General features: G+C 39.3%; 2 protein-coding genes across 2 annotated transcripts; both read right to left on the reverse strand.

Moving 5' to 3' along the window:
- Positions 1 to 520: 520 nt before the first annotated feature.
- LOC105053608 (auxin-responsive protein IAA13) lies at positions 521 to 7,215 on the reverse strand. Its single transcript, XM_010934843.3, is given in 6 exon segments — positions 521 to 913; positions 1,299 to 1,363; positions 1,641 to 1,743; positions 1,895 to 2,229; positions 6,582 to 6,853; positions 6,856 to 7,215. Coding segments are annotated over 6 exon segments (1,173 nt in total). The 5' UTR covers positions 7,201 to 7,215; the 3' UTR covers positions 521 to 860.
- Positions 7,216 to 14,907: 7,692 nt separating this feature from the next.
- Positions 14,908 to 20,532, reverse strand: LOC105053607 (3-ketoacyl-CoA thiolase 2, peroxisomal; the record flags this gene model as incomplete). The annotated part of the gene is given in 13 exon segments (XM_073246003.1): positions 14,908 to 15,360; positions 15,442 to 15,510; positions 15,513 to 15,524; positions 17,159 to 17,267; positions 17,362 to 17,485; positions 17,991 to 18,087; positions 18,166 to 18,298; positions 19,485 to 19,562; positions 19,654 to 19,761; positions 19,859 to 19,926; positions 20,005 to 20,103; positions 20,186 to 20,312; positions 20,448 to 20,532. Coding segments are annotated over 13 exon segments (1,219 nt in total), but the record flags the coding sequence as incomplete, so codon positions are not given.
- Between the last annotated feature and the right edge of the window lie 905 nt (positions 20,533 to 21,437).

Below are 21,437 nucleotides of genomic sequence, written 5' to 3' on the forward strand. Positions count from 1 at the left end.
AAGATTAAATCCAATAACTTCCCCACATTTTCAAGTTTCTTACGCTCAAGATATATGTTCTTACCTAAATTCTTCCAATAACATCCCTACATAAACACCAAACCTACAAATCACAGCAAGCCAAGCTAATTTCCCCTTCAGAGCTTTCTTCCAAGCTAATTAGACAACTCCAAACGTGGAGTTCAAAAAGCTCTGGAGCACAGCCCAATTCAACATCTACAGCCGCATCCATCCAAACATGCATAATGCATACACTGATGAATAGCAGAAAAAGATCAAGAAGACTTGACGGAAATCATTCTGCTAAGCATGTGCTTCTGTATATTTTGTTTGCACTTATTTCAGCCTTGCCAAGGCCTTGTTCTGCAAGATCGATAACCAAAGACTACTGAACCTTGGGTCACACATATATACTTGTGGAACACATAGACAAGAGAATATTTCCAATGTACATTTACAACAAATAAGAATGACACAACCCGGATCGAGCAGAAGGAAAGCAGAAAAAACAATACTAATATTGAAAGAAAGAGTTCATGTATTAACCAAGCGTGTAACATTACACCACATAGTAAACATGATGTTATATCATGCAAGCCACCCAACAAAAGGAAACTGGAACATTCATCTTCACCATTTCCATCACCACAACCACCACCCAGAAACACAACAAAAGAGGGGGGTTAAAGAACAAAATGAAACAACAGTTGTAGAGTTGAACAACCCCCAAGACCCCAAAACCCACTCTCCACCTGCTCCACCAAAAACCCACCCACCACAAAAGAAAAAAAAAATCTCCATTCTCTTTATCTTATACCTTTGTCCATCAATCTTCAACTATTGAAAACCTTGTTTTGATGCTAGGGAACATTTCTTAGTCCACCGCTAGACTTGGAGGAATGAAGCCTTGGTGCTGCAGAGATGTTTCTTACATAAGCAAGCATATAAAAGATCAATTACTATGTTTCTTTCTTAAGCTGTCAATCAATTAATATATGCGCACTAAAATTTCAGAATAATCCTACAACAAAACCATGCAAATTCAAACTACAAGTGCCACCGGACTCATGGAACTTTCCCTTAGATAAGCCAAAGCATTAGTATCCCAAAACAAGGCTCTAATGTCTTGCATGGACAATCATGGTTAACAGTCTTTCGATGATATCAAGCTGATGAGACAAGGCTCATTTGAGTTTGCAGTGCCACAGTCTGAATGAATTTATGTGATTGGTTGTTTCAGTTATAAAATGGTTGCATCTGACACTTCCATATCAAGAGTGACTAAAGATGGGACTTACCGAGCCCCCCATTGGTGTCGGAGGTCCTCATGATTCTAAGTCTCTTGACAGTGCTCAAAAACATTCTGTTATAAAAACCAAATTGAAATTAGATAGATAAGCTTGCAGTCTTAGATTAAGAAAGAAAACACAAAAGTAAAATGTAGAAATATTCCTGTCCAAGAAACTTGAGCAATTATTTATTTAAATGACTGGGATGCACAATTGTGCTATATTGCTATCCCACTAACAAAGTGATAGACATGATTGTTTTGTATGAGCAAAACTTCTACTTTTGTTGGATTTAGCAAGTTGGTTAGTTGGAATAGTTGACATTAACATCAGAACAAAGGTAATGCATACCCCCATGGAACATCTCCAACCAACATCCAGTCACCATCCTTGTCCTCATATGTTAGTGAGAACTCAGGGGAGCCATCATCCAACTTTGAGGTCCTTGAGCCACCTACCACCATCCACAGTGATTAAATTAATTACCGTCCCATCTAGAGATAACCAGACAAAACACATCTACAGACTTATCTCCTGACATATATACATCAAAAAAGATATTGACATTCACAATACAAAGATAATTGTAGGATTTAGGAACTTACATATGGAAGCACCAAGTGCTGATGTTGGCTTGTCAAACATGGCCTCAAGTGCTGCAGCAAGTGTTTCATAGGACCAGTGGGCATTGAGATCGACCTTCCTCCCAATGGGATCCCCATCCATGTTCACCTTGACAAAGAGAGAATTCCCAGCAAGCCCTCCTTTCTTTTCAAGCTCCTTAGCAATGACTTCTTTCGTGATGTTCTTGCTGCTTTCATTGGTCTCCTTGGGGGTCATGGTTACTATAGCATTTGAGGATGTATTATCTTTGGATTGGTTAATTATGTTGTTCATCCTGTATGCTCTTATAGGTGGCCATCCTACCACCATCTGAGTGCTGCTGGATAAAAAAGTTAAAATCACAGAAATAATTAGCTCATCAGTCAAAAGAGAGAGAGCTATGAAAGAATATTTAAATGATTTAGTAAAGGAAAAAAAGAAAAGAAAAAATTCTGGCAAAACATAAGTATCAATGTCACAGTACTCTGAAACAGAGAAATTCGTCCAACCTTGCTTCCAGAGTAATAGGATTAAAATGATAGACTTATGTTTGGTGTTTGTAGGTGCGCTGGGAGGAAGAGGATTTTTTTGCTTCTCCCTCTCTCTTTTTTTGTTGGTGGTGGTGGGGGAGGAATTGGGCAGGTGGTTTGAGGCTGGTGCTACAAGATTACATTTACATAAATATAGAATGAAAAATAGGAAAAGAAAACATCCTCATATGGGAATATGAAATGAAATACATTGCACCAAAAATAAAAGCCTGACAAATTCCTAGATGCAACACATCTCTTATACCAATCTGTATCCATTTCTGTTCATCCCAAATCACCAATTCTACTAATCAACAAATCATGCCGTGCATCTAGGAATGCAAACGAGCCAAATGTGAGCCAGATGGGGCCAGCTTGAGTTGGGTCATAAATACCCAGCTCAATCTCAGCCCATATAGTTTCAGGCCAGTTTGAACTCAGATTGCTTAGAGCTCAGAAACTTGGGAGCTTGGTTCATTTAGATTGACACTGTCAAAACTCAGCTTGCTTATCTTGGCCCAACTTCACATTCAAGAAGAAAACCCTACCAAAGGATGTGTGAGTTAGGAGGATAACGAGATACCCATTGTCATTCTAAAAAGCAGTATGTTTCATGTGCACAAATGACTGACTGGCTAAAAAGAGATGTGCACGTGGGTTAAGATACTTCTATTCTTCCTCACTCCGCTTCCAAATACAGTCTTAGTGGGAAGGGGGGAGAGAAAATAAGGGAGGGAGTGAGGTAGGTGTTGATGTGTACAAGAGAGGCTGATGAAGTGGATCCAAGCATGAATTGAGAGCACAACCATCCTTGACTTAGATTCTCATGGTCATTGCCATTATATTCTGCCATGGCTCCACTAGCAACATTTTTTCCAAGTGCAATCACTGCTCCCCACAGCCCGCACCCCCCCCCCCCCCCCCCAAAAAACCCACCCACCCACACACACAAAAAAAGGAAAATAAAAACAAAAAACAAGGACAAGAAGGGACTTGGGAATCTAACATTACCAGGGGATCTGGGTTGTAGTGTGGTGTTGGGTTATGTAGGGAGTTTAGAAATAAGAAGAGGAGAATGTGAGGACGAAAGAGAAGAAACAGAAGAGGAGAATTGGGGGTGCCATCATAATTGAAAGGAATGGATTGAGGGATACCTAAACCATTAGATCAAGATCCAGGAATAACATCAATTACAAGGGGTGGCAATAGGGGAAGGTAGCTTGCAAATTCAATCCAAACCTGACCTAGAATTTTGGTTTGTGTGTACAAATTTGATCTATTAACTCATTAGGTTGGGCTGGGGTACCAATTTAAAGCCAAAATATTATGGAGTCGTCTTAGGCTTTATGCCAATCCATACTTGAATACCTGAAACCTGACCAATTATATATATGTACTTACATATATGTATGTATATGTGCATGTGTTCATGTGGATGCTTCTGCATGCATTCAAGTGAGTTTGCATAGAAGCAGAACTAAGAAAAATTAACAAATGAATGCATCAAAACTAACGTTCTTAAACTCAACATCTAGGGTTCTTGTGTGTGATGTTGATGATGTTTACTATTCATGAGGTAGCAATTTGGGTAAATTTAGTAAGCCAGAAAAACAATAGTCCAACAAAATGTCAAAATAGCATGACAATTACCACACCAAACACTACCACTTTCCTACAAGGATATCCTACCATCTTCTCACCTCCCCCTCCCACTTCTACCACACACCCACTAACATACAAGGTTTGAAACTTTCTCTAATATTAACTATTCTAGTTTACTAAATATTTTGGCATTTATTATCAATATGAGATTATTTTTCTCACTTTTGAATCACTTTTATTTCTTTTGAATTAAAATAGGGGATACTAAGTCCTGATACATTTAACTTTCAAGAGGTATCTTCTTAAAACTTTAACAACCCTCCCCCCCACAACCCCCCACCCCCACCCCCAAAAAAAAAAAAGTCCCCTGTTTTTTTTTTTTTTTTTTGGCATTTTTAACGAAATCTGGAAGCTGCAGGAGTTTGGTCTAAAATTCAAAAAAAAAAAAAAAAGGGTATCTTTACCATGACGTAGGAGACTTTTTGAGGTCATATTCTGAAGGCAAAGAAGAGAGGTTATGGCAGTAAATTGATCCAGCTTAATATTGGATTCCCTATATTTAAGCTTGGGTTTCCAAGATCTTAGCTTAAATCATATCTACTCTTCATGCTCTATTGTTTACTAGTCATTTTCTGATATTTAGTACTTGATATGGTCGTAATCATTGTATCAAGTTCACACAGTTTAACATTGGTACATTCTACATTATAGATATTTACAAGATTAGTATTTAATGAATAAATTAAAAATTTATCAACCAAATGAATGTAACATATTAATTCTATCATTTTTTAAAAGAATAAAATGATTTTTACAATTTGAGGCTTTTATCCTGCAACTACCAAACATATAAATCCAACTTACAAACAGTAATAACATACTCTAGGATCATGCGGTGTATGCTTCCTGGACTTTCTTAAAATTTTCTTACTTTTCCATCATTATTTTGCAATATTTGGTTAAAACTCAAAACGGAGCTGAAATCACTGAAATGGCTGAAAAAGAAACTCAGTGAGCCCAACTGAAACTGAAACAAGAGTTGTCAAACTTTGCCCTTAATCTTTCAAACCTCATCTTTAATTTCCTAGCTTTGGCACTAGAAATGCCACAACCAAGAGTGGTACCACAGTAGAGACTCGACAATCAAAACCAGGTAAACCAGCTAATATGGTGGCCTCAGTGGCCTCTTTCCTAAGGGTAGGGTCTAATATTAGTGAGACAGTGCCCCACAACAAGCTGATATAATTCAGGCGGAGAATGTATCTCGAGTTCAAAACTTCAACAAACCCTTGCTTAACCAGTGCTACATCCACAGTCTTGGACACCACTATGGAAAAGCTACAGGCAGAGAGATGAAACTACACCATGCTTCTTAAAAGTTTAGAAACACATAAATGTTGCGCTTCAGAAGCAACAAAGATGTCAAAGGCAAAGATTTTTTTTTCCAATTTTTTGTTGTTTGAGAGAATTGTATGTTTATTTCTTTGTTTTTGTATTTTCTTTCTAAACTCTAAAGCGGATGAGGTCTACACATATAGCCATCAATTTCAGAATTTTACATGTGCAGTGTCTTGGAGATATATATTATCCTCTTTCTTTTCTGCCTATGCAGAGGACCTAAATAAAATCTCTGTGGGTTTTCTCTCCTTTTTTCTTGCCCTTTATGATGTAATCCAATCAATGTTTTCAGTTTCTCAATATTCACCCAGATAGAGAGTCACATTTTCATCTTATAAAACACACAAAATAACACCAAGGAACATCATCAACTGTTAAAGAAAACAGATCACAACTTTCGTAATATAACTAAAGAAATGGAGGAATAGGATCAAGAAAACACCCAAATATCTCATAAGCGAAATAGCATTCAAGCTTTCCAGCTTATTTGATTATCAACACAAAATAATACTGGAGGGATTTGTATCTAACATGTCAGTCATATAATTACCCCACAACCACCTGCCAACTAGCGACCGGTAACTTTTTAAAAAGATTAAAAAAAAAAATCAAATCATCAACTGACGGAAGAGAAATCATAGCAATAACACAAGAAAAAGATGCAAAAGAAAAGAAAGATGTTTTATGTTTATGAAATAAAATCATATATAAACAACAACACCCTTAACTGAAATCTATCAAAATTCAAAACATTCATTGTTATCATAAGAATAATATCAATAAGAAAAAAAAAAAAAAAAAAAAGCTATCTTTGATGGTAGAAAAGAAGCTAGATCACACTAAGTACCTCACTGATGAAGAACGGTACAGCCCCAAAAGAGTGAAAAAAAAAAAAAAAAAAAGATATATAAATTACAAGGGAATATCAAATAAACCTCCGGATCAAACCAAAGGTATCTTAAAAAAAAAAAAAAAAAAAAAAAAAAAAAAAAAAAAAAAAAAAAAAAAAACCGCCTAACGCCTAAAACAGTCTAATAAATAAAAAAGGCATTACACGGCAATATCCGACGAAAAAAAACACTAACTTTGAGAAAAAAAACCTATTAAAATCTCCTTCAAAAGGTAACAAAAGAAAAGAAGGAAAACCCCTAATGCTCACCTCGGTGGTGGATTAGTTGACCCCCCGGCATCCGGCGAACCGGAGACCGCAACCCTCCGAGACGCAGCGCCGCCGGTGGTACCGCCGCGGACCAGCGTCGCTGAAGAGGAGACGGAGGAGGAGGAAGACAGCGGCGGAGCGCGCGACACCATCGACGGGAAGTCCTCAGCGGTTAGAATCCTACAGTACTCCCGCCAGGGTGCCCCTCCCTGTTTCCCGCCTCCGCCGGTAACCTTCTTGGCCCCTAGGCTCAGTCCCAGCTCCAGCTCCTCTCCTCGTCCTCATCCTCGGCTCCGCCGTCGTCGCCCTTGCCATCGGGGTAGCACGAGCAGCTCTCCTCCGAAAGACCCACGTAGTCCTTCTCCACCGCATCCTCCTCCGCCTCCTCCGCCTCCACCGCCACCGCCGGCCCCTTCGACACCGTCGACATCGAGCCGGAGGAGGACTCGCCGCCCCCGCTTCTTCCTCCCTCAAGAACAAAGACCGGCGACGGGGATCGGGGTGACAGCACCCTTTCTCGGAGTTGATGCTTTGCAATCGTGCGGGGATAACGCCAGAGGACAAATATGGGAAGAGCAAGGGGCGGAGTTGAAATAGGTCTAAGTCTACATTCTCTCATACGATGGAATGCATAAATTCTCCATGCGGTCAACCAAGGTGGGTTGCTGCTTTGATATCTGACCGTTGGTATTTTAAAATGTAAAAAATGGACGGCAGAGCAAGAGAGCGCATAGACCTGAAGACAGGTACACGAGAATACTGTTACTGGATTACCGGCCGCTGTGCAGTCCCCAGTTTTTGTTTTTCTTAATGGTTCTTAACTACGCACGCATCCATAGAAGTTTATATGCAGAGTTCGTATCTGCCGTCCATCGGTCTGATTCGGTGCTGCAAATGGCTACCGCATAACATATTCTATGCATATGTAGGTAAGTAAGACTGTGACACTATTTCCGTTCCTTATCTTTACTGTGCTCCCTTATTTACGAGAAATTATATCCAATAAGATATTCATCGTAAGGCTATGCACACGAATCCAATCCAACAAGCATCTTACAACGTTATAAAAACAAATGGCTGTAATTGGTAATATGCACGATCATCTGGTGCATATTATTATATAGGATATAATTGCTCATTATTTACTGATCTAATGATCTAAGAGTTAACTAGAATGTAGTGATTCATAGAGGGAGCATTATTTGTGGAGTTTCATGTAGTATGGATGTTGATGATGATGGTATGTTGTTGCATAGATTCAAAAGATGCATGCTGGTTTATGAACACAATCTCTTTTTGGATGATTCAAAAGAGTTAATACTTTGAAACTAGCTTGACATAATTCAATAGGAACAAGTTTCTCATTATACATTTTTTTTCTATATATAGATAATTATTATTTTCATGCATTACTAATTAATCTTTTAAATGAGAGTGACCTGCTACCGGTTGAAACACTAAATAAAGAAGTACTAATCAATTAAGAAAACAGCTATTTATGAGTGACTGTTAAGCTAATCATTATTATTTATCTTATATATCTCCATGCCTGCGACCAAATATTGAGGAGCAGGACTGTTAATGACTTGCGAATCACATATTAAGGGAGGAAGAAGAAAATGAAAAGAAATAATTGAATACCCTCAGAAAGTTTAATTACTTGGAAACGAAAGAAATTTCTCAGAAAACGTCAAAAACGTGGTTGAAACTTGAGAGACGATATCTTCACATAAAGTTCCAAAGGGCCAAAATAATTGAATCGCACTTAATCCTCGAGAGGGGCGAGAGCGGCCCACCCCAACGGAAACCGTCGAGCGACAACCCGACAACGCGGGCCCCAGCCATCACGCAGCTCAACACGTGAGACCCCTCACAACCACAAACGTGGGTCCCCTGACGATCGACCCCGCGCCCAAACCCTCCTATGCCACCGCTAGATCCGCCGTTCGAGCTTGACCTTCGAAATATCGGACGGTAGGCTTGTCTTTGACGTCCAGGGGCTGACAAGAGATAGGTTTTGTTGGGGATGTACAGTGGCATTGTCTAGGGGCAGGGGGACACATCCACCGCCCAAGTGGGGACGGTTCATTATGTCTGGGTCGTTTAAATCGTTCATTTCTCATTTCAAGCAGGTATCCGTCGTTTTTTGGGACAGCCACCGGGTGCCTTCCATTATTATTTTTATTCTATTTTTTAAGCATGGCAGTGTTTAAATGACGTAGCCCCATCAGCAAATCTCTGGCATGGATTCAAGGCCTGGAAAGCAGTGGGGTGTTATATAATTTTCATGTCCCCCGCTTATGGAATTGATTTGATTGTTTATGTAACTCTCGAGTTGGAAGTCATGGAAATCTAATTTTTGGCTAACCATGAAGTCACTATTTAATCGAGTGTGGTAAGTAAAAAATTATTCAAGGTGTCTTTCCAAGAAATTGATAGGTGAACAAATGGTCTTCAAATTCCAATAAATGGTCCCAACTTCTTGGATAACATTTTTTGTTTATTTTGGGTGGAACAAATGCATCTTCTATTTTTTATCTCTTATCATGATCAACATGTGTACAGTCATAATGAACCAATGCTGTAGTATTTTTTATTTTATATAGAATATGAATGGATCGATTCTGATATCATTTATAACAATCCAAGATATTATTCAAAAAACTAACCAGAAAATATTATTTAGATTTTTTAATCCTGTATAAATATTCAAGATTTTTTCAACTAATAAATAATATGAGACTAAATATACGGCCACACGAATTCTCATACATATCTTGCTAAATTAATTCTATCGACACCGTCCTTTGGCCCCTCACTTAGTTCTTTCTCATCTTAATACTCTCTTCCTCTCTTTTATTTCTTTTGATTTTTGTTTTTTGGTAAAGATTTTGACTACTGCCATTCTCATTGCATCCGTCTCTTCACCTCCTCATCGGCTTTTCTTGAGTGCTTCAACTATAACTAGCAGCTCCATCTTGCTATCTATTGACCATGTTGCGGCTGAAATCCATCTTGGATCAGAGGCGCTGGAGCGTGATGACGTCCGGTGCGTCAGCGGCAGTCGGATCTATAAGAAAAGTCTCCACCGAAGATGGCTCCGACAGAAACCCTCCAATGTTCAAATCAGATTTTCCGCAACAGGCAGAAAAAAGTGAGCATTTATGAGAAGAAGAGGAGACATATCTGGAGGGATCCCCTGATTACTTTTTATAGGTGTAGTTGGAGCCTTGAGAGGAAGAGGGAGAGAGAAAGCCCATTCTTGATTTTTTGACCATACTGATCAGCAGTATAGGTCATCCCTCTGACTCTGACGGCGGGCATGCATTTGTTCAGCGTGCAGCTGGCCACGGTGGTGGGCCTTACCATCCGTGTGGCATAATTAATGACTTCATGGTGTCTCATTATGGCATGCAGTTGGCCGCTCAAGATATGACTCCTGGATGACATGACCTGGATGATATGACTTGATGTGACCCGATGGAATAGCGTAATGGTCACGCTTAAGGTTCAACTGCTTGGATGATGCCCGTGCCCTGGGATCTCACTCACAAGCGGGGACCATGGTCGGCGGGAGGATGGAAACTCGAAGTTGAGACTAGACCCGACGTAGGTCGGAGAAAGGGGACCCATAAGTCATCTGAATGAGCTAGCAGTTTTGGGGCAATTCGGTCATGGGTCGATGCCATGTGTCCAGGCGATGATGAGGTCTATTTTCTGATGATCTCAGCCTTCTGATGAGTTTAGCCTCCGATGAAGTTGGCTTTCTGATGACTTCGATCTTCTGATGATGTCAGCCTTCCCATGAGGTCGGCCTTCTGATGATGTCAATCTCCCCATGAGGTCGGCCTAACGACGAGGATCTACCCCAACACTTGTCCCCCAACTCCTGAGTCCAATTATATAACTTTAATCAGATAAAAGAAGTTAGTCACCATGTGGAGCCGAGTTGCTTCTTCGACGATCAGCCACTTTGTCGCTTCATAGAATAAGTCATCGTTTTGTAGAACATCACGTCGAATTTGAAGCATAGTCATAAATCATTTGTCACAGATCATTTGTCATAGAATGTTTCATTGAATCAGAGCTTAGTCAATTTTGGATCAATCGATTCTTGGTCAATCGGAGACAAGCTGATTAACCATAACTTTTCACCTGGGTCTTGCGTGCAAACCGTAGCTTATAGTCCAGCGGCCCTTGGGCCATAGCTGACATGCTTGCGATTGTCGAACCTTATGGCTCTGTTAAATGGGGTTAGTCGAATAATGTTTCGTCAAATACTAGCCGATGAGGTAATAGTTTAGCTTGATGTCAAGCGACCGAGTTGCTCGATAAATTTTCGAGTCGTCTGCCCCCCGAAGTCTCGATCCTACCAAGACATGGTCGATTCATAGCTTAGAGGGACTTTTCAAATCATAGATCATGATCGATTCATCATTTGGAGGAGTTTTTCGAATTGTAGATCATGATCGATTCGTCGTTTAAAGGAGCTTTTCGAATCGTAGATCATAATCGATTCATCATTTGGAGGAGCTTTCTGAATCGTAGATCATGGTCGATTTATCGTTTAGAGGAGCTTTTCGAATCATAGATCATGGTCAATTCATCATTTAGAGGAGCTTTATGAATCATAGATCATAATCGATTCATCATTTAGAGAAGCTTTTCGAATCGTAAATCATGATCGATTCATCGTTTGGAGAGGCTTTCTGATGAGGTGGGCTTTCTCGGATTTTCTCCTCGACTTTGTCAACCTTGTCGGAATTTTTCCTCAAAAAGAATGATGTCGTCGTTTGCCCGCTGACGTTTGGAGGAGTTTTTCGAGTTGGAGGAGCCTTCTGAATCATCTGCCCTCGAAGTCTCATCGCTTAGTCGTTTTGTAGGGGCCTTCTGTTGAGGTGGACTTCCTCGAATTTTTCCCTCAAATTTTTTTCTCAAATTTTTTTTTGACTTTGTCAGCCTTTGCAGATTTCTTCCTCGAATTTTGTCCTTGGCTTTTTGCTGTTGCACCTCGGATCTTGTCGAGGCTTTTTACTGTTGCACCTCGGATCTCATCGAGGTTATCTCAAATCTGGTCAAAGATTTTTGTCGTTGCATCTCAGATCTTATCGAGATGACCTCAAATTTGGTCAAAAATTTTTACTATTGTACCTCAGATCTCATCGAGGTGGCTTCGAATCTAATCGAGGGATTTTACTATCGTACCTTGGATTTTATCGAGTTGACCTCGGATCTTGTTGAGGTGACCTCAGATCTGATCGAAAATTTTTGCTGTTGCACCTTGGATCTCGTCAAGGTGACCTTGGATCTTGTCGAGAATTTTTATTGCACCTCGGATCTTGTCAAGATGACCTCGGATCTAGTTAAGAATTTTTGCTATTGCACCTCAAATCTCATCGAGATAATCTCGGATCTGGTCGAGAATTTTTGCTGTTGCACCTTGGATCTTGTCAAGGTGTTCTCAGACCTTGTCGAGGTAATCTTGGATCTGATCGAGGGTTTTTACTATCACCTCGGATCTTATCGAGGTGACTCTAGATCTGGTCAAGGATTTTTGCTCCTCACTGAAAAGTGATGTCTTTGGACCCTCCATTGAAGAGCGAGATCTTCACATCTTGGACGATTAAGATCTTCATGGGCGTTGATTCGCTAAAAAGTAGAGTTCGACCTTTAAAGATTCAGATCGGTTATCCTCCGCTTCTTAGTCATCGAGGGCTTCGGCTCCTCACTGAAGAGCGAGGTTTTCATCGCTGGCCTGCACACATAGGATGAGGGAATTCATCGAACCAGCCCTAGCTGGGTCTTCCGACTCTAAAGCTAAGCTAAACTTTAAAGTAAGGAATATTAGAGTTGTATCATCCCATTTTAGCTAGTTTGTTTTGCTTCAGCCTTTGGAAGCTTAGCTTTGAGGAGTTGAACTCTAGAGATCGACTTTGGAGAGTTGGCCACCTCAGATTGATCTTCATTGCGGCCTCATTTTTGGCTTCAGTCTAAAGTCTTGATTTGAGCGCTCAAGAGTCTACGGTCCTACCAGAAGGAGGTGAGATGACGGATGAGGGCTTAGGAGTCTCTTACCTCGAAAGTTTTATGCGGATCTTTTAAGGTTTGTTTTCTCTTCCGATCCGAATTACATGCCCTCCATTGGTGTAGGTTTCTATCTGATGCTGGGATGGCTGGAGTCGATGGTGCATTGGACCATCGAGGGCTGGACTGTCGTGCGCTAGCTGTCACTGGGCAGGCCATTGATTTTAGATTGTGGCACTCAAGGAACAATAGTCAGTCGATCGCGAGTTGGTCGTGAGGTTGAAAGAATGCCTGATGAAGGATTAGCCGATCAAAGGTCGGCCACTCAGTGTTGTCATCAAAGGAAGAAGCCATGAATAGAGCATCAGGGAAAGGCTATCCCTATCTGCTCTAGCCATACAGTCCCGTCAAAAATTTTCTATCCCCTATTAAACATTCTCGAGAACTGCACTTGGCCTTCCAACTTTGTTCCTTTTGGAAACCGACAAAGGAAGTTGTGGGGATGCCGCTGGTAGCTAACACGGAGTATAATCCCTGACCAAAGCTGCTGCCAACGAGCGTTTCTTGGGTTAGAATGCCCCAAGGACGCTCTTCGCATAAGCACAACAAAAAGCTGTGTGCTCTTTCCCAAAAGTGGGCAAGGTCTCTATCTGGTGCGCCAATCTATTGCGGTTAGAATCCATTCTGGACCAGAGGTACTGGAGTGGGATGATGTCCGATGTGTCAGCGGCGGCCAGACCTGTAAGAAAAACTTCCGTCGAAGGTAGCACCGACGGGGATCCTCCAACGCTCAAATCAGATTTTTCATAGTAGATAGAAAAGAGCGAGCGTTTATAAGAAAGAAAAGAGGTATACCTGGAGGGGTCCCTGATTACCTTTTATAGGTGTAATTGAAGCCTTGAGAGGAAGAGGGAGAGAGAAAGCTCATTTTCAGTTTCTTGGCCATACTGAGCAGTATAAGTCATCTCTCTGACTCTAACAACGGGCGTGCCATTTGTTCGGCGTGCAGCTGGCCGGAACGGTGGGCTTTACCATATGTGTGGCATAATTAATGATTTTGTGGTGTTTCATCATGGTGCACAGTTGGCCGCTCAGGACATAGCTTCTGGATGATGTGACTTGATGTGACCCAATGGGATAGCATGGCGGCCATGCTTGAGGTTTAGCTGCTCGGACAATGCCCATGCCTTGGGATCCCGGCTCACAAGCGGGGATCATGGTCGGTGGGAGGATGAGAACCCGGAGTCGAGACTGAGCCTGACATAGGTCGGAGAAAGGAGACCCGGAAATCGACTGAATGAGCTACTATTTTTGAGGCAGATCAGTCATGGATTGATGCCATGCGTCCAGATGATGATGAGGTCAACTTTCTGATGACCTTGACCTTCTGATGAGATCGGTCTCCCGATGATGTCGGTCTCCCCATGAGGTCGGCCTTTTGATGATATTGGCATCTCTATGAGGTCGGCCTAGCGACGAGGATCTACCCTAACAGACCACATTGTTAGTCTCTTTGCTCAATGCTCGAACCTTCTTGGCCTCTTTCTTTTCAGGTTTTCGAGCTTTTGGGCGCCTCTAACCCAAGATTTAGCAATGATGCCAGCCGAGATATAAGCATGTAGCTAATTACTCTCCTTTGCCAACCATTCTCTTCCCCACTACTCCTACCACCATGCCTAGCAAAGCTAGGTCAATGTTGCTAGAATTTTATTTAGCCTTATTTAACCCCTGTTTCCCTTCTTTTATCCTGCATTAGCACTTGCGGTATGTTCTCTAATGTGTTCCGAATTGTCTTCGGTGACTGCATTTTACTGTTCCAACTTACCCTCCTTCGATCCACATCTGTTTCACTGCGAAAATTGTTCATTCTATTCCACTTAAACAGTCTGTTGAATTATATACGTTGAGACTAAAGGAAAAAGTATCTAAAAATTTCTAAATTTAGACCATTCTGTTGGAAAAAAAAATGGTAGAGGGAAAAGAAAAACTACTAAAGTCACAAACTGTGAATGCCATGAATTGAATGAATGGTATTAAGATCAATGTTCCCAATGTAGCACAAACCATACTAAATGCAATTCAAGGGATTACGGTGATCTACGTAGGACACCGGTCTTAAAACTGCCCTCCCCATCCATCACACAGAGCAACAGATTGTGATTGCAATTGATTGTGATCTAAACCGATTCCAAGGAAAAAAACAGCCTGCCCAATTAAATTGTTTTAGCATTAAATAAAGAGACAAATCAAGGGTTAAAAGTTCCTGCAGCATGCAATCACCTTTCTTCTGTGTTAACAAAGATTGGTCAGAAATTTCTTCACCAAAGAGTGAAAAACAAACTGAGATAGAGCATCACAAGTAAATAATGCTCAATATTATGTCACAAATCCTGAAAGTCACCAATAAGCAGGGAAAACAGCAGATCCTTCAATCAATAATACATCCATCATTGTCCAAACAATGGGATGGTCTATAGAGGTTCATCAACCAATTCAAGGCTGGGCATCACCTAACTCACCATGATGCTTTTTTTTTTTTTCCCAGAGGACCACTACAGTTGATTGGGAGATCCATCGCTCTTCAAATCTTGCTGTGTACGGGCAATATTCATCAAGACAGTCATAAAACTTGTCAAGGTGGAAGGCTACATGGCATCCTTGGATAACAGGCTGGTAGACTGGATCCTCCTGGCATTACTGAGCTGATCTACCACATCTCCTCGCTCAAAAACAGCTGCAGCTCCCATCCCGGAACCTGCCATATAATTTAAAGTAGTTGCCTTAGCCAACTTATGCACACGGACAAACAAGAGCACACAAATAGGGAGGGAGGGACCTATGCACATAGAAATCACTCCAAACCGGCACTTCTTGCCTCTGCGCTTCATCTCGTTTAGAAGAGTGATACACAGCGGGCACCTGCGGACAAGAAAAAGGTGGAATCAGCCAATATGAATATTGCCAGATTTACAGCAACATTTTGGCCCCAGCAGCACATACATGTGATTGAGAGGAATGTAATCATTTGGATTGCACATAGGTGGCGCATGAATGGACTCCGATAGGGACCTCAAATATGATGAAACAACATGCCAAAAATATGAAGTAATTCAACATGAAGTCCCTTCCATTAGATCTGGTATGGGACCAAAAATTTGAATATATTTCCATATATTACTCTGGACCATTTTTTTATGGTTGTTTTTAGCAACTCAGTGGCAAACTGGTCTGCAAGAATTTTATCCTAATAATATCCATACGGAATCCAAACTGAATTGTCTGTGCATATTATTTTATTTCAGACTTGGATTGTGTAGCATTTCAAACACAAGATAATCTGGAAGTGTCATTCCTTTTGGGCCACATTGATCATGCAAAACAGTAGGAGCAGATAGTGTCAAAAAATTCATAATATTTAAATTAACTTTATACCCAGATAAAATAGTGCAAATTGAAGAGTCTGATTTCGAAAAAAAAATAAAAAAAAAAAAGAAAATCAAATATTTGGACTCATGCAAAGAACAAAAACAACTTCTAAAAACATAAAAAAAAGTTCATAGTCAAACTAAAAGATACAGAAAGAACTCTACCAACCATGTGCAGACAGAGAAATTTTGGAAATAAACAAATAGAATACAGTAAAAGTACCTATGGATGAAAAGTCAATCAAATTACAACATTTAAGGCTAATACTTGTTGGACCAAATCTCCAATCTTACTCAGCACATGCACATAACTTACTAGTGTGAGCAGGCTAAGCAAGAAACCCATGAGTCATAGAATTGTCATCTCAATGTAATTTCATTCATTATTTCTGCTGTCTTGACATATTGCATTGTCATGCACAAAGTCATGCTTAATAGTACTACTGCACAAGGTATAATTTCTTAAAATATTCAGAGCATCCAAGTTGCTAAATCAGATCAGAAAAATGCAAGATTTAATACTATTGATCTATACAATATACTAATCTTTTTACAAGAAAGAAAATAGTTCTTGACCCATCAATTAATATTTTACCATTCTACATGTTAAGTTTCTTTGTATGTGCTAATAGGTCATAAAATGCAAATGTGGTAATATAATGACACTGAAACTGCATCCTAGCACCTGCATAAATGCATTTGCCCCTCATTCACACGACACTAACTTTTTTCCATGTGCTTGGTGATTAAAGCAGCCTGAAGTTCATTATATGCAAAATAATTCAAAATATATTTGAATAAATAATCAAATGAAAAGCTTATCCAGTTCGGATTTTTTTATTTTACATTTCGAAGATGTAGATGATGATAAAACATAAGACTCGACAGCAATTGTACCCAGATATTACAGTCTCTATCCATTAGATCTGTAAGAATTTATTATTTTCCAAAAATACCTTTAGACATTTTTTTTCATTGAAAAGACTATTATGGAGCACAGCTATTGGTTAACTTTTTTTTTTGTCTGCATTGCTAGTGAATGATTTAGTTCAGACACTGATCTTCAACATTTTAGTTGCATGTTATATTCATAACACATAGTTATACAAGATGATTTATAATAAATACCTGTAGCACCCAATGGATGCCCAAGAGCAATAGCACCACCATTAACATTTACTTTTGAAGGGTCTAGCTCCAGCTTTTTGCAGCAATATACAAATTGGGAGGCAAATGCCTAGATAAACAGCAAACAAAATTTTAATTTTGCATGTTTTCCTTTAAAATAAATAGAAATGATAAGTTAGAGAAGTTGACCCCCACACTATCACCTCATTAATTTCAAAAAGGTCAATATCATCAATCTGAAGACCAGCAGCTTTCACTGCAGCAGGTATTGCAACAGCAGGACCTATGCCCATTACAGCAGGATCCACTCCAACCGCACCAAAACTCCTAATCAGGTCAGTACATATATTTTTTCAATAAAACTGATCTCACATAAATGATAATACACCACATACCATATGTAACCCATTTAATGTATGTAATCAGATGACGTCAAAATAAAGCTTTTAATATCATTCCAAATTTCAAATTACAATAACTAATGTCAACTTTGGGCAGCACATCACCAACAAGAACTATATAAGCTCTGCTAATACATACCCAGAAGGAAGATTCAATAATTATATCAATAATACTGTAAATGGATGCTTCATGGGCAAAACCTTGCTGATAATTATTCAAGCGACTCAAGAATGTGCCGCCAAAAGCAAGAAGGTTATTGGCCCTACCACCAGAGCATGTGAATCTAGTTATGGATGGAGTGACTATGCTAAGAGAATAGGTAAGTACAGATACAGAAATCAAGCATGCCAGCATCATAAGTAAATCTAGTTAGATAAATAATTTTCCTAGCACAAGCTGGAATGTTTATTTTTAAATGGGAATGTTTAACCTGAATACTCCAAGTATGGGAAGCCCCTTTTGCATTGCAACATCTCTTCTCATGAGAAGCACTGCTCCAGCACCATCACTCACTTGACTAGCATTGCCTGCAATGACCAAAATTAATATCCATAAAATAAGAATTAGCTATATTGCTAAAAATTCACACAAGATGCCTTTAATACCAGCAGTTGTTGTTCCATCCTTCTTAAATGCCGGTTTGAGCTTTGCAAGAACGGACACTGATGTGCCTGGCCGGATTCCATCATCCACAGAAATTGTGACTCGCTTTTCCTCTCCAGTTTTTGGGTCTACAATCTTCACAAGATAACATTTATCACATCAATATTGAGAAAATAAACAACAAGAAGAATAAAACAAGACCTGTTAAAATAATTCAAAGGGAATATAATCACATTTTTGTTTTATATTATTTTGATTAACAACTCAGAGATTTTTTTCTTATTTTATTTTGCTACAAATTGATAGTAGATGTACTCTTTAACCAATTTCTTGTTTATAATTCTTGGTGTTCTTCCCTTTTCTAGATTTTTGCATATATGCCCTTCAAAAGTATCTATTTCTTCATTTATCCTTCAAAAAGTGATAGACACATACATACATACACACATACAAATATGGGGGTAGGGTCAAAATTTAAACACCAGAGAAACTCTATAAGTTGTACCTACCAAATTTACCTATGTATTGCACTAGATAATTTTCTATAAATGGGGTATCTTTTTTTGTCATCGGCCGAAGCTATCAATGCAATAAAAACTGAAGCAAATATATCAAGAAAAAAGGTGCATTGATCGCATGGACCTATGATGAAAAATCACTAAGCGAATATAAAACTATTTAATGGAATTCATGGAGGTTAAACTTGTCATTTGCTGGTAGGAGCAATTTACATACTTGAACGAATGGGAGTATTATAACTCCAACCAAAGTGCAAAACTTGCATATTACCTGTCCAAAATATGAATTTTGCATACACGCCCTTCCCAAATATGAAAATTGCATGCACTCCATCTGTTAAGATGATATCCTCCAAAGTAGAAGTAACATCAAGATATTGTTTGGCATTCTATCCCTTCACCAATTTGCATGTATGATTTCCAAAAGGTGCCTAATTACTTTAAAAAAGTCAAATAAACTAGTAGCACGAAGTTTTAGATATTCACCTCAAAATTCAAAAAAACATACATAATAGTAAATGGGTAAGCTAAGTTTAACTTCTAAACTAAAAAACTATGATTAGACTATTAGAACTGCAAGTGGAATGACAGGAAGGGTATATATGCAAATCTTAGAGTATTAGAGGGGTATATATGCAACATCAACTTTGTAGGCCAAGTACACAATTAAAGGGTTTCTAAGGGGCATATGTGCAAAGAATTCCCTTTCTTTTAATACTAAGTAATTATAAAACATCTTAGAAGTTAATAATAGAGTTCATAAAAGGGGCATATATCATAGGAACTGATTGCAGTAATTTCACCTTTGTAGTTACTGGAATGATTTCTTCCTTAAATTTGCCAGCAGCAGCTGCTGCAGCTGCCCGACTATGAGATTCGACCTAAACAGAGAAAAGAAACCAAAGGAAAAAAATAAACAAAATTAACATATGCTTGATACACAAGACCAGGAAACAGACATGCAAAACTTACAGCAGCCTGATCTTGCTCCCGTCGTGTTATGCCATAACGTTGTGCAACAATCTCAGAAGTCATGCCCATGGGAAGAAGGCAGTCTCGGGCTTGTGCAAACATCTCTGCCTAAAGCATGGTAAGTGGATTGTTGGTCCAAAAGGATCTCCAATGATGTCTTATTTTACAGAAAGCATGTAAGAAGCTTTGGGTATACAGAACATACTCTGGGATTAACTGGCCCTTTCAAGCGAACAGAATTTACGGTCATAGATTCCATCCCAGCTGCAATACCTGCATTTGTAATATAAAACTGGTAAGGCCAAAAGTTTAGTCAGAAGACGAGAACAAGGCAAACCCATAAAATGCTACCAATATCATAAAGCCCAGCTTTAATAGCAGCAGCAATATCAGCAACAGCCTGAAGTCCAGACGAACATTGTCGGTTCACGGTTTTGAGAGAAACAGTTTCTGTTTTATCCACAAAGGCAGTGTAAGGCAGAGGACACACTCACAAATATTAAAAGCATAGAGCACAAGGAAACACAAATACCAGGGAAACCAGCATAAAATGCTGCCATCCTGCATTCAATTGCTCTCTGGGACCCAGATGCCAATACAGTACCAACAACAATATCACCAACTTCACTTGGGTTAAGTTTGGTCTTATCCAACAATTCCTACAACAGAAAATTTGTCAAGGATTGCATCAAATGAAGCGAAACAAGATACGTCCAGTATTTTAACATTTAAAGATCCAAAAAATTTGATTGTCAGCGCATTGTCTGCCAGCAAAAATTATAAAATTAACAAACCTTAAGAACAGGTGCTAACAGGTCCTCAGGATGTGTATCCTTAAAGCCTCCTCGTTTGGACTTACAAATTGCAGTCCGACAAGCACTGTTTGACATAAATAAATCACAATACTGCATAAGAAAGAAATATTATTCATCCATCTTTACAAGACCGAAGGAATTACATGATAAAATTACATCAACCAATGCCATAACATAACAGATAGCTGTACATTAGAAAATGTCAAAATAGAGCATAATCTGCTATACTAGCCATATCGTAAAGAACAAATAAATTTCGTTTGTTCTCTTTTCCATTAATATAACTCTATTTGGCAAGTTTAGATATGCTGAATCCTTGTGGGCTCCCAAATCCAGAGTAGCAAGATTCTTCAGGTCTGAGGTGCAATTGCTGTCATGGAAGCCAAATTGTAATATTGAACCACCTTCAGGTCTGAGATCCATCATGCACCTATGTCAAAAATCTTAGGCTATGTTTGATTGGGGAGTTAGATGGAACAAAAGATTTTGACCAATTTATAGCACTTCATTCACCAAACAATCACCTCTTCGCATATGTTTGATCACTTTTCATAAGGGCAGAATAGATACAAAATAAATGCTTTATGTTTTCTCCTCGCCCACTTACCCCACTTAAACCAAGAACCATTTACTTCTATGAAAAGGTGTAATAGTCTAAGTGTGTAACCCTCCTTTACTCCCTCCAACTTATTTCATTTAACCAAGCTAATCCAGATTTTACGTTCTCAAGCCAAAAGCAGTGCTAACTGACAGCTCATAACAGCTTCTTCAAACTAAATACCAACAACAACAAGGCTTCTTGGTGTCACATGGGCAGTACATGTGGTGCTGTTTCGTTATTATTAGAATTGTGAGCCTGCATTCAAAATTAAGATTTGAATAGCAATCCTAATAAGACCTTGGAGCACTTTTTATCTTTTAGAATTTAGACTTATAAAACATCTTTGATAAGTTCTCCACCCCAATTCA

This window comes from Elaeis guineensis, chromosome 11 (genome assembly GCF_000442705.2).
Source record: "Elaeis guineensis isolate ETL-2024a chromosome 11, EG11, whole genome shotgun sequence".
NCBI lineage: Eukaryota > Viridiplantae > Streptophyta > Magnoliopsida > Arecales > Arecaceae > Elaeis > Elaeis guineensis.